The 14063-nt window shown below is 42.3% G+C and overlaps 1 protein-coding gene across 1 annotated transcript in view; it reads left to right on the forward strand.

Moving 5' to 3' along the window:
* The first annotated feature begins 1560 nt into the window (after positions 1-1560).
* The window catches only part of lingo1b (leucine rich repeat and Ig domain containing 1b), a 17746-nt gene continuing 5243 nt past the window's right edge, over positions 1561-14063 (forward strand). The window contains exon 1 of the mRNA XM_023393105.2: positions 1561-1846. Within this exon, the coding sequence (XP_023248873.1) occupies positions 1835-1846 (12 nt within the window). The 5' untranslated portion in view covers positions 1561-1834. The remainder of the gene's footprint in view (positions 1847-14063) is intronic.

A 14063-nucleotide genomic window follows, 5' to 3' on the forward strand; every position in this document is an offset into this window, starting at 1 on the left:
AGAAAGCCTCCCCTCTCAAATCAAATGTCCACACAGTTCTGTGGCACCAGCGTACGGATGCAATCATTTTTTCAAAACGGTCTCCGGGACGAATCCAGTCATAAATCACAGGTGACGAGTCGCATGGATTCTGAGGCCTTCATCTGCTAACACACAAAGAGGAAAATTCATAGCACGGCCGAATGTAAATGCATATGTCATGAATCAGCTGTCCAATCTTTTTATAAGTGGCCATAGTGGGGGCAGCACCATTCAAAATGTAAAGAAAAAAAAAAAAGAGATTAATTCATCCTGCTCCATGTCAAGGGGTTTTTATCCTCAGCGTTATCCATTTAAATTTCTCCAACACCCACCTTTCATCTGGTTTTATTTCTTACATGAGGCACAACTCATCTCTTTTCGATTAGCTCCTAGTTGGCGAAATGAGCCGTAAATTTCTTTTATGTTGTATTGGTGTAGAGTGCTTCCGCTTTTTCCAACTGCCTGAATAATTCTTTCCCCTCTGTATGTTTTATTGTGCGGCAGGAGATGTGCCACCATTGGCTGTCTTCAGCTCTGTTGTTCTGCTGTTTGTCTAACAGATTTAGTACAAAAGCGGCGTTGACTTTTCTGGTAGACGGTAGATTGCCGGAACGTCTTCGTCTCAAAAAGTAAGATGAAAAAACTATAGCAATTAAATTAAGATAAATCCATTGACATGAATAACAAAATATAGAATCGGACGTATGGAATAAAATAAAATATAGTTGTCTTTGTCTAAGCCTTACAATATCTGTCACATGGTTCATTCAGTGGCCAGGAGCCCTTCATGTCCACCACCACTCCACTAAATCCTCAGCCCCCTAATCTCCCATAAACACTCCCCGACTGTGGAGCCTCCTTGGCACTGCCAGCGTGTGTGTGCCAACCCCATATACCCATTAGCAGCGTTAAGCCTCTGTTTCTAACCAACAACCCAACACCCCCCCCCCCCCCTCACAGGAAAGGTGAGCTTGTCTGACGATTACCTCACTTTGCACTATGGGTGGCATTTATCCTCGACTCTGCCGAGGAATCCTGAACACGGAGAAAGCACGTATAACCATCCGACGTCTTATGTTACCTGTCATTACCTGCAAAAGTTTGCACCCTGCAGAAATTGGATTTAATTTGCTCTATATACCCCTGTCATTTCATCAATCCCACCCCCCTCCCCTTCACTTTATTTTTGCTCATCCTCATCCCTCTGCTGTTTCTGTACGTTTATACTTCTCCCTCTCTAACCTCCTTTCCCCCTGTCACCACACGCATCATCTCTCTCTCTCTCTCTCCCTCTCTCCTGCACGCAGCTGCTTCTCTTCCAGCTAACCAGATCGTTCCAATCCTTCCATAAATAGGAAGCGTACAGTAAACAAAAAAAAAAATCAGAAGATGCTGCCAGTGCAATCAGAGAATATTTCTCTCCGTTTCTTTTCAACTCCCCTCGCTGCCTGTGCTCTGTGCCGCTCATACTCTCAGTGCACTGCAGCTCCTCCTTCCACCTCTCTCATCAGCTGCCCCTCCCTCTTCCTCTCCGTCTCTGCTAGGTGCAGCATGTATGTGAGCGTGTGTGAGCCAGCAGAGCCGCCTGTGTGTTTACATGTCAGCCTATCACTGCTGCCGGATTTAGCGCATCTGGAGAGGACGGAGGCATTTCTCAAATGCCCCTCAGACAAGGGGATTCTCGTCGCTGCATATATCCCTCTCTCCCATTTGAATCCAGCCCGTCTTGAATCCTGCATCCCTGTCTCCATGCTTTCGGAGGCATTTTGAATTTCCTTGGCAACATGGAGCTGCCTGAATTAGAATTCTCTGCATGACAGTCCTGGTAAGTACTCAGTCTCTATGGTGGGCTTTGAGCACTGAGGCACTGGATCAGATTTATTATGGTGCAGTGGTGGGGCCAGGGGATCGCCAGGGAGCAAATTAATGTCAGGAATAAAACGTGTGTATCGCAGGCAAATGGAAGGGAAGGAAAGAAGAATTGTTAATTGAAGAGGGCTCCAGATCTTATTTGTGCTTTGTCATCCAGATGGGTTTCATTCTGCTGTGTGCTATGCAATCTGGGTTTGTGCTGATGGAACACACACATATGATGTGTGCATGCAACGGCTGAATGTACAGTAGGGGGGCTCAGATCATTTTCATGGTGTACATTTAGACACAGGTATATACTGCAAATATAATATTGTATATGTGTGCGTGGATGCAGGCTAACACACACACACACACACACACACACACACACGTCCTACCTTTTAATATCACAGCTGAAGGTGTGAGGCTGAGCAGGAGAGAGTCTGTTTGTGTTTCTCCCAGAGTGTTTGTCAGGGTGGTTGTTGTTGCTTCCTAATCTGTCCTCATTAACATTCATGTTCCTTCAAATGCCAGTTAACTCCTCTCGACTCACTCTTATTCATTCTAAGCCGTGTGCCGTTGGCTTCATCCAGTGGCGATGTGGGAGCCTATGTAGGTGTTTGATTTGCCACAGGTTAGATAGATGGGTGGTGGTGGTGGTGGTGGGGGTGGCGACGGGGAGGGTGGGCGACTTTGTATGATTATTTATGCAGGCCAAATAAACGATCTCTCATAGTTTAATTTCCATCGCCTGTTGTATTTGCAGCTTCCTAATCATGGCTGCAACGCTCCAGCGGGCAGACGGCTACGAGGGGCACTCTCTCCTCTCTGGATTTTTTTTTAACAGTGCAGTAACAACCTCTGCCAGCCACAGACCCCCCAACAGTCTCGAAGTGAAGGGTCTGCTCTTCACGTCAAGGCTTCATGAGCCAGACAAGGCTTTTAATTCAGCCCCTGTAATCAGGTTATGATGGCTGATTGAAATCTTTTTTTTTTGTCTTGTTGTTGCTTGTGATAGTTATTTGTTCGTGACACTTCGCGTGCAAAATCTGCAGAAATGAACAAAGCACGTTTATGACTGGAATTTCTGATTACATCTGGGGGGAGGGGGGGGGGCTGTTTTTTCCAACAAGCTGCATACTGTCAGGATGAGTTTGTTCAGTTTGTTGTGTTTGTTGCGTGTCTGTAAATATCCCAGTGTACGCGAATGTAAAAGCGATATCAGCAGAAGTTGCTAATTATACAGCCACATATTACAGCTGCATATCAAGACTTTTTTTTTCTCCTTCATTTCATCACACCCTATAGTGTATTTCAATGAAATGAACATTGATTTGATTTTATTAGATGCAAATTCGTGTTATGTCAGCAGATTTTTTTTTGCATTCCCACAATATTTAACCTGCATCTTAATGTTTCTTCTTCTTTTTTTATTTGGCAACTGGGGGCGGAACAGTAATTTGCATTTACAGAAGCTAATGAGGATTTAATTACACAAACAAACAATACTGAAAAATGATCACCGTATAAAAGATTCAACAGATGCGGAGCAACATTAGCATTCAATTGGAATCGTATTTCCCCCCCCCCGATAATTATAAATCCAACATTCACCCATTTTAGCTCTGTTTTGGTCTCCCCCACCCCCCTGGATATCCAGCTCTTTAGCTGCTAAAAGCTTCTTTATGGGCTATAAGACTGAAACAGTGAGCCCAAAAACATTAAATGACATTGAGGTGAACTGCATTCAAGTGATAATTCTGTGTGTGACCTTCTTCACATAAAAGTTATTTGATGAATATAAAAACACTGACTATAGCACCTGATGTTTTCCTCAACAGAGCATAATGTGAGGTTAAGTTTGGGCACTACGAACCATTTTGAAAATTTTCTAAGTATTTCTGTGGAGATGATCCATGAGATTAGTGATCGTGCGTTTATTTAGGATGAGGTTTGGTCTATTCAATTCAATTTGCATTATACCATTGCTTCCTTCCACTTCCAGTGTTTTGCACAAAAACTGCTAATAGATGACACATGCACTTATGAGACTGACTACAGTCTAATGGATAAAATGGCAAACACACTTTGAGATGCTCTTAGCTCAAACACCTCCACTAGAAATCAGGACCTATTGTTTAGGTACCTGTATAAAGGCACACAGCCCCCGCTGCCCTCTGAGGCTGCTCAGTGCTGAACAGAATAAGAATAAACACAGTAAATAAAGTTAATATATTTAAATTATCTAGTCTTTTACAATTACAAGTAATACAAGTACAATTATTCAGACGATGCACACAGATAAAAGCTATTGAGTCTCCAATACTTCTGTTCTATGCCGAACAAAACAAAACAGCTAGACACAATCAAAGCAGTGCTGCTGTGCATTTTTCACAGTACTTTGCTCCATGCTGTCATGTCCTTAATATTCTGTGATACAGCGGTCTGCACATAATACTGAACAATAGCCAATTTTCTCACAGTAAGATCAAATGGGGATCATCAAAGCCAAGGTAATGTTTTTAGAGTAGGATGCAAGTTTTTTTTTTTTTCTCCCCAAAGTTCAAATGGAATAATAGTCAAGCTTACAAATCACATGTTAGAGGAAGTTACAATCAGCAATATGTGTAGCAAAATTCAAAGGAGACATAAATAAGCAAACCGAGATGAAAGCCACATGTGGCTTTGTATTGTGAGCACAGCTGGATTTGTTCCAGAGTTCACTGTATATGCTCTATGTAAGTAACAATGATACAGAATAAACAATTTCCCCTCCATCTGAAGCCTTCGTATGGTCTGTCATGGTTTATTTTTGGGTTTTATTTTGGATTGTAATTATATCTTATTTTATTTACAGCTAAAATCAGGGCAGCCCTGCACATAACAGTTCATTTTGTGATGGCCTAGAAAGGAGCGGTGTGTAATCTGGCCAGAAAACTTCTAGGGGTGTTACTATTAAAGCATTTTCTGAAACAATATCCATCTGAAATCAAGATGTCGCCACATAGCATCGGCCACCTTGAAAAGGAAATGGTGAAAGTGATTGTGGTTAAGACTGCCAGACCACGTGTTTGTACAGTGTCTGCTGGATGGTGAGGTGACAGACGGAGGCAGATCTGTCACAGGATACTCAAATTTGCGCTCTACAAATGTATTCAGAAGGTCACAGTCCTGCTGCTCTGCAGCGGCCTTCCTCATTTAAATTTAATAATAACAGCTTTATGCAAAATATGAGACAGTGAGGGGCTAGTAGGATGGAGGACTGAGGTTGCCTCATGTTCATCCTTCACACTGGCTTCAAGCTCTGCCATTGGAGAGCTTACAATAATATACACTGGAACTGATCACAGTGGAAATTTTACAAACACTGTCTCCTCCCATTCTTCTGTCTGTCTGTTCATCCCTTTCTTTTGTTTGGCTGGTTTTGATAATATATCTGACACCAGTGGTCTCTTTTTTTTTTTCACCAGAAAGAAAGGACATAATGAATTATGGCAAGGACTGGGGCAGTAAGCAATTAAGCCTCTGGAATCAGAGTCAGATTTATTGGCCAAGTGTGTTATCACATATGAGGAATTTGGTTGCAGCCGTTGATGACTCTCCAGCAATACAGACGATATACAGACAATGTACACATTATTTAAAGCCAATATACAAGTAATACATAGATTATATAAAAGACAAACAATAAAGGTAAAGTACTTCTGTGTGTGGTAGAGCAAACAACAGTAATGTGTGGGAATGAAATATCTGAAGAAACAAGAGTAGCTACGGTCTAGCAGATGATACTGGTCAGCTATTTAAAGGAAACCAGCGCCTGTAGTGCCTGCCAGGGGAGAGGAGTGGGAAAAAGGTTGTGTCTGGGTAGAGGGTGGATATCCGGCCGCAAGACCAACCCGAACCCAGTTCAGAAATAACAAAAATTTAGAAATTAGGTTCAGGTCATGTTGGGTCACACCAGCCGAACAATAGGCAGCAAACGTTCGACTTCTGATCTGAACTACAAACTAGGATGAGCTAGCCTACGTAACACGGTGCCCCAGATTCTTTTTCCAGTGATAATATAGTGTAAAAACAAATAAAATAATGGACTTACTTCCTTTGTTGGAATACTTCCTGGTCAGTGCTTGAGCTTACATTAACCGTGACGGGTTCGATGCCTGTCGGGTTCAGGTCAGGTTCATTTACCACAACTCTGTGACTTGATTCAGGATCAGACAGAAATATGCGACCCAAACCACAATGTAGTGGTGTCCAGGAGTCTGTAATGATTTTCCCTGCCTGTTTCCTAGTTCTTGAAGAGTGCAAGGTCCTGGAAGGTCAGCAAGTCTGCTGTCCTTACTGTTCACTGAAGTCTGCTTCGAACCAGACCGTGACGGATGTGCACAGGCCAGATTCAATGATTGCAGTGTGGAACTGGCTGGAGCCTTGAGCTCCAAGCTGTTCTGAGCAACGGCCGTTCAACCTCCCGCCGATTTGCATACACATCGCCACCTTGGATGAGTCCAATAATAGCAGTGGCTTCTGCACAGTGCCAGAGTTTAACAGCTGGGTCCTTGGAGGTGCCTTTGTTGGTGTTAATAGGAATGGGAGTCAATTAGATTTTAGGTGATTTAAGGTGTTGCAGGATGTGGTGCAGTCCCCTGTTGACACCAACTGGCTTGGCAAACATCAGGGGGTCCAGGAGGTGTTCTGTGACGGTCTTCAAGCGGGCCTACACCAGTCATTCAAAGGACTTCATGACTACAGACGTCAGGGCAACAGGCCTGTAGTAATTCAGTCCTGTGATGGAGGGTGTCTTGGGGACCGGGATTATGGTGGAGTGTTTAGAGCAGGAGGCGAGCTCCAGGGATCTGTTGAAGATCTGCTTGATGATTGGAGCCAGTTGGTCAGCACAGGCTTTAAGACAGAAGGGGGAGACACCGTCTGGCACTGGTGATTTCCTGGGTTTCTGTATCTGGAAGAGCCGCCTCACGTTCTCTTCACATATCTCAAGTGCAGCCTGAGTAACTGGGGGAGGGTAGGGGTGTTGCCAGAAGTGTAGTCTGACTCACTGGATGTAGACTGTGGGTATAAGCCAGCCACTGGCAGCAAATCCCCGTCGCTACGGGAATCAACAATTGCAACTTCTGAGCTAGCAACCTACACGCCGAAAATGGCGACGGTGCCACTAATGCTGCATCCTCCGTTTAGCGCCACCCAAGACGATTGTGATTGGTTTTTGTAGAAAAATAAGCAAGCCAAAGCAAATTCTGAGAAGAGAGTGACATGCATCTTTAAGATTTGTGTAGCAATGGTCCAGTGTCTTATTATCCCAGGTTAATACGCTGTCCACTTTTTTTTAAATTGTAGTTCGTGGTTTGATTTTGATCAGTTGAAGAAAAGTGAGTCTGTATATTTTTGTTCCGAGCCAGTTATCCAGTTGGCCGGGGTTCTCCATTGCGTCCTTCACACTGGCCTGGGGACGGGATGCAAACGCCAGGATGATGGAGGAAAACTCATGCGGTGAATAAAATTTAAATTTTTACGAACGTTTCCAGGTTGAGGCTGTAGTATTTACATACCAAAGCACTCTAACTTCATATTTGTGCTGTAGCCGGCAATTATTGCCCGAGTGCTTTGGTCTGAAAATCTCTCAAAATCTCCCATTGTACTTTCTTTGAAGGGCTGTAAGAGGCTTGTCTGAGGTAAAATTGCCTTTGGCATGGCATTTAGCTCTTTCTTTTCAATTCCAGCCCAAAACATCTTATATTCCCCTGATGGTGAGTAGGGGATAAAGGTTTGTGTAATTTCCAGCTTATCCTACTTGACTTTCAAGAGGAATGGGTGTTAATGAAGAAAGGAGCCTCTTTTGTAGCATTACTGTTAGATTTTGTCAATGAACCAAGAAACAGGTCTACATGGTAAAAATGCATCGCAGGTTGAGAGCACTACAAGGTTCATTCCAGGACCTGTTTTATTGTGGATTAGGATCATTCAGCTGTTTTACCATCGTCTCCGTCATGGCTCTGACTGATGTTGTCCATTGTGAGCCAGAAAAAGTCCAACAGACATTAAAAAAAATAGAAAATAAACATTAGAAAAAAATTTAATTGGATGGCAAATTAAATCTAAATTCAATTATATTTTTCCACATCAACATTAAATCAAATGAGTCTCTTAAAGGGCTGTAAGTACTGCTGATTTCAGAGAATGAATAGCCCAGTCTGCAGCGCTGTGCAGCTTTCAGCCTCTTCCAATTAATTGATTTGGTTGACCAACTCGTCTGGTTGAGTAGCTCTGGCTCTCACTGTCCCCCCTCTATAAAACCATGGGCAGCTGCTCCCGGCTCAAAAGCTTCCAACTCGGAGGCTTCCACACACTGATTGTATGCTACCTGCCCCGTGTGAAATAGCAGAGTGGGAGCCAGTATCTTTTGGAGAGTTGAGCACCTGGTAAAGACCGTCGAACGTCTACCGACAACAAACAGACCGAGAGAATAAAAAACCAAACCAGGGCTAAGATGACAGTGATTACAGGACTATTTCTCACACAGAGCCCAGGAGGATTTTAGTGTAGCATAGAAAAGGATATATTGTGAGTAAGTAAGCATGGGCCGACCTCAGGCCACACTTAAAGGCTCTGGCTGTGGCTTTGTTTTGAAGCCTACTTTCTGGATGTAGTCGTCAAAATGTCTTAATGCGGCTTTATTTTTGAATCAAAATCTATTCAATTCTGCAACTGCTTCCATTAGTTAAAACTAGGACCCTTGAAAAGATAAAACCCTCATGTGAAGTTTGCAATGTTGGGAGTTGGCAAATTTATTTTCAATGTTTTGTTCATAGTCTGTTTTTTGTTCCTTTACTGCAATCATCAAAGCCACCCTGACTCCAGTCTTTTAAGGAAGAACATTTACATTTGATCAAACGTATTTTTAAATCACCAAATCCAAACCAAATCATCAAAATCCCCTTGATTTCGAGAATAAACCTACATTTCATACTGGAGTCAATCCAACTACACAAAATCCACTGATGGTTACACACTGTAACCAGACATCTACAGACATGTTAGAGCTTTCTGATGAAGCTCTATCGCTGGCCAATCAGGATGAACCTATTCAAGCTCCCTGCCAGCGTTTAAAGTTCAGCATATTAAGACGTATAGTATTTCATGTGCATGAGGTGACAGACGCAGATACATGATAATTTTGTGTTTATGCATTTTTGTAATAAAAAATGCAATCAAGACATGTAATACTGACAGAGAGACTCAAGAGTTCAGAGGGTAGTAGGAGGCTTTTATTCAAGCATGGCTGACACCCACATGTTTCAGCAGGATTCTTCATTGGGGCGTGACATGTAGGTGTCAGCTGAGAACTCTCAGTGCTTTATATTTGCCTTTTGATTTTGCTCATGCCTCAAACCCTCAACTCTAAACTAACTTATCTTTCTTAACTGTGATTTTTTTTTTTTTTTTTTTACTGTTTTATTTAAGTATAGATGTTGTAATAACACTCCAGTTCCCCGCTTCTGAGACGCCAACATGCCACGTTGATTGTTGTCAGATGGAAACCATTAGTACTAAGACGTGTTAGAATTGAATGATTCAGAGCCTTTGTCTGAATGTGTGGAGAAGCTCCGGGCCATATGTGTTCTGTTTATGCGTGCATGCATGTTTGTCGACAAATTACATGTTGTTGTGGCATACTGAAACAAAAAGACACACTGTGAGCGTGTCCGTCTGTGGCCATGGCGTCGATGTTGTTGTGCATAGCAAGTCCTGTGCTGCCTGTTCTTGTTGCTGGGATGATGCAAATCACAGTTTTTTGGGTTTTTTTTTTGTTTTGATTCCTTTTGTTTTAATTAGCTTTTATTTTCTTGCAGTGTTTTTAGTGACTAGCGCTGCGTTACCGGGAGCCTCTTGCTTACAGTTTTGCTGTTTTTGCAGTGATCCACATCACTTACTTTATGTTGTGTTCCTCTGGGGAACCATAACCAGCCTTTTCCACAGCAGACATTTTGAATCATCATACCAGGATCAGTTGTTGTTGCTAATAACAATAACAATGGATGTGAAATTCTAGGGACCACGAGACTGGACCAGCTAAATTAATTTCAGCTCTCACTATTATTAAACCCCTGTGATTTCTGAATTGTCAAAATGTCTTCTGTGAGAAAGATCTCTTCACATAATTTCAGGGGACAGAGGATAGAGGGTGTCGGATGCCTCGCCGATTGAAAAGCCCCTTGAGGCAAATTTGTGATTTGTGATATGTATAATAAAGCTGCCAGATGACTAAGTTGTCTCTGGAAATGTTGTGGCAGCGAATGAACTGATCATCATCAGGTCACGATAAGGTGAGTGTCTCACACACAAAAAAAAGGGTCTATTGAATTGTTTGACGTGCGCTACTGAAGAGGGAGGATCAAAGATGATTAGGTTAGTCACGTCAACTGACAACACCGGCGATGGGGGGGGGGGGGGGGGCTTCTGATCTTGAAACCGGTCATTTCCAAATCAGTAGCATAGAGGTTGAACATGTGAGAGCAATTCAATTTTTACCGACTTGCTACTGGCCAGCACTCTTGGGGATGCCTTTGAACATAGCACCGGTCATGTGGAGGTGCGTGCACGGTCTGCAGTCTTAACATGAGAGGCCGTGCCCCACAGGAGTAAAGCATGAACAATTCATTTTCAAAAGCACATTCACAGCAAGGTGAGAAATGAAAAGGGGGATGCAGCGCTCGCTGTTAAAAACTTCACATTAATTATTGCTGCAGTGCACGAGAAATGGCACGCACAGAAAATACAGAAATATAGAAAAGTGTGTTTATTTGTGTGTGTTTTTTTTAAAAAAAACATCTTTTCATATGATGATACCACCTGTTTTAGGTTTTATAAGATTTGGGATTAAATAAGTATTACATTACAATAAAAGCGTACAACCTGCCTGAGCAGGGAACTGGATGAATGCAGTGTATATCAGAGTGCAGTGGAGGTACTTAGAGACGGACAGAGTCAAATGGAAAGCCTAATGGAGACCGTTTTTTCTTTCAGTTGCATTAACTACAGTTGTTGGTGATGTTTAGGCAGAGCACTCTATGTCCCGACCATTCACGTACAGTGTAACCCGTCGAAGTGAAAACTATCCAGCGTGAGGAGCCTTCACAGCTTTAGTATCTCGCTCCCGCTCAGGTGCAGACTGTCCAAACAGTCAGTAAATCCACAGACCTCTGCTCCACATCGCCTCCACATCGCCCGTTCTTGTACAAGTTTCATATCTAATGAGCATTGTTGGTGAACACGAATAGATTTTTAGTCAAACAAATCTTAAATCCGCAGCTTCTCTACTCACTTCTCTTTTGTGCCAATATAATTTGTACAATATTCTGATTCTGTGGCCATGTTCGTTTCCACGGTGACACCGAGCTTCACAGCGCTGTGTCGGTTAATTGTTTCTTCAAAAGCCTGGAACGTGTATTTGGTAAAAACACTTGTTTTAGTGACAAAAAAATGAATATAAATATGTTGGACTCAAATTGTTTTTGGACACTTAATATTCTGGATAATGAAGCTTGAGGTTTTTAGCACCCACTTTGGAAATTAAAACCATCACTGCCGGGGCTCTTTTGTTTTGAAGCAGGCTGTCAGAGATCTACAATATATATAAATTTATTATGTCCCACTGAGACTTTTTCCATTTTTGCATGAAAATCCTTCAAAAACAAGCTTCCGTGATTCGCTTGTCCTCCACAATGATCACTATAATTATCTTGAATCTTCTAATCTCTCTCGACACCGTCTCCTTCCGGAGTGATTGTGGGTGTGGGTATCTTCTGTGCAGCAACTTCTCAGGCAAAAGCCTCTGTCTTTCTGGCTGAGAGCCCTGCTAGCTAGAGGATACTGCTGTCAAAAAAACCCCAAAAATAAAAAGAAAGAGTTCAATGACCTCATGCAGGTGTGTTTCTGCATCTCAACAGGAGTAGTTCCCATGCACTGAACTGTTTTGTCCTTCTCTAAGCATTTGATCCTGGCATAGTGGACCATCAGATCGTGCAGTTTCCTTCTTTGGTTTGCAGGGGTTGTTACCTTTATCTGAGGCATCCATGGAGGATTTGTTTTCATGGGATTTCTCGTATCTAACTGTTTACTCTTCTGGAGGATGTAGATTAGCTAGCAGACTTTCCTGCAATACAGCTATGAAGTGTTTATGTTCACCCACCAAGTATTTATTGCAATATAAATATTACTGTGGGTCATTCTATATTTGTAATATGATTACTGTTGGTATGTTGAATGTTTAGATCTGAACATGCTACAGATTTATCTTCCAACTAAATGTTTCCATGACAATCATGACGCAGGGAATTTGAGGCTGCGGCGTGAACACACTTAATTCTGATTTTTTCCTAAAATGAACCAACGTAAGATGAAAACTTTTGTGTTGATAGATAAATTATTCACGGAAAAGCACTGGAAATGTTTGCTGTTTAGATATCACATACTACAGATGTAGTTCTGTCTCTTAAAAAGAGTCTCTAGATATTCTGAAATACTTGTCCACAAACATTTTCACTTCGATGCAACCCACAAAGTTTTCCTCGTTTGTTTGCTTTTGGACTTTTAAATGTTTGCTTTAAATTTGTCAGTTGAGCACAAACATACCAGTGGAAGCAATCTTCATCTCTTAAATCCTATATATATTTACTCTGTTACTTGCAGCTGTAGCTCCCTTTTTGTTTCAGCCTCGCTATTCTCTAAACAGTTGCAGAATAATCATGGCTCTTTGGGATCTGTTTACGAGCGAACAACAAGCTGTGTATAGGAAGGATGCTAATGAGCACGCCGTTCATGACTATAATGATGAATACCGAAGTCAGAAGTAGAACGTACAATCATCTACGAGCTGTCATTACTGACTCTAACGTGGCGTTTACAAGAGAACTTATGGATTGTATATGACCGACGTGTTTAAGGAGATTAGGTTTCGTAATGCAACAAACTTTTCCACCAAACACATCACAACTTTTTTTCCCACTAAATGATGTTTCCACAAACGCTGAACGCTCAGATGTATAAGCCTGAGAGAAAATAACAAGAGACTCTGATGTAATTGAATCAGAATTACACACCGCCACAAAGGTGGGTCATATTATCGAATCCCAATAAGAAGCATTTGTCAGCAATAAAGGAGAGAAAATAGACAAATCACCCGCGCTCCAACTGCAGTCGCATCAATCAAAACAAAAAGCCAAATGATTCAATGTATCAAGCGGAGTACAATCAGAACTCAAGCTGCATTGATGATTCATGACAGCGGTCACAAGTTGAAGGTATCCAGCGGGAAAATGATAGATAAACAGAGTGTACACTTTATAGGCAACTGACAAATTGTGCTAATTGTTCTGCAACTAATGACAAAGCTTTGTATTTTCAACCACGGATTTGGTTCCTTCTGAGTCAGTCATTTTTCACGGACTGTTTGCATTATTTCGTCTGCCACCCTTCGCAGAAAAGATGCAATAATCACTCTTTTCAATTCCCCCGTAGATGTAAATATCCCAGCAGTCCTACCAACATTACACTGTGCAACAAAAGCCCAGCACAATAATTTAAAAACAACCAAAGGGCACGAACGCACTGATGCGTATCGCTCATTTGTCTGCATGCTGCTTGCAGACATTCAGTGACCCATTAGCGGCGCACACCTCTGTCTCAGTTCGCCCCGGTATCAAACCACACAGCGTCATGAGAGAGCAGAGACGGAGAGATTGGAGGCAACAGGAGACGTAATGGTGAGCCAAGGCTCGTCTCTGAGAGAAGACTGCGACAGGGTGAAAGGTCTGTGGGGAAAACGGGAGCAGTCATGGAAGAGATGGGGAGAAAAGGGCTCGTCCACTCCTATTCTTCCCCTGCACAATACTATCAAAAGAGGGATGGAGAGAGAAAAAGAGTGGGACAAAGAATATATGAGGCGATAGATCAAAGGCTAAATGATAAATGCTACTCTAAACATGTGAGACACTATACACACTATATATAAGGGACTGGGCTTTTGTAATTGAGAGGTTATTTGGCAACTTCTCTTTTTTTTTTTCCAGAATTTCAGCTCAAGGTCAGAACAAAGTGATACAGTGAGTAGATCTGGGCTGTAAGGCCAGATTACACTGATAGTACCCCCCCACACACACCGTCACCCCCCCACC

The sequence above is a fragment of the Seriola lalandi genome, unplaced genomic scaffold, assembly GCF_002814215.2.
Source record: "Seriola lalandi dorsalis isolate HSWRI2012SDOR001 ecotype SW California unplaced genomic scaffold, Sedor1 jcf7180002054929, whole genome shotgun sequence".
NCBI lineage: Eukaryota > Metazoa > Chordata > Actinopteri > Carangiformes > Carangidae > Seriola > Seriola lalandi.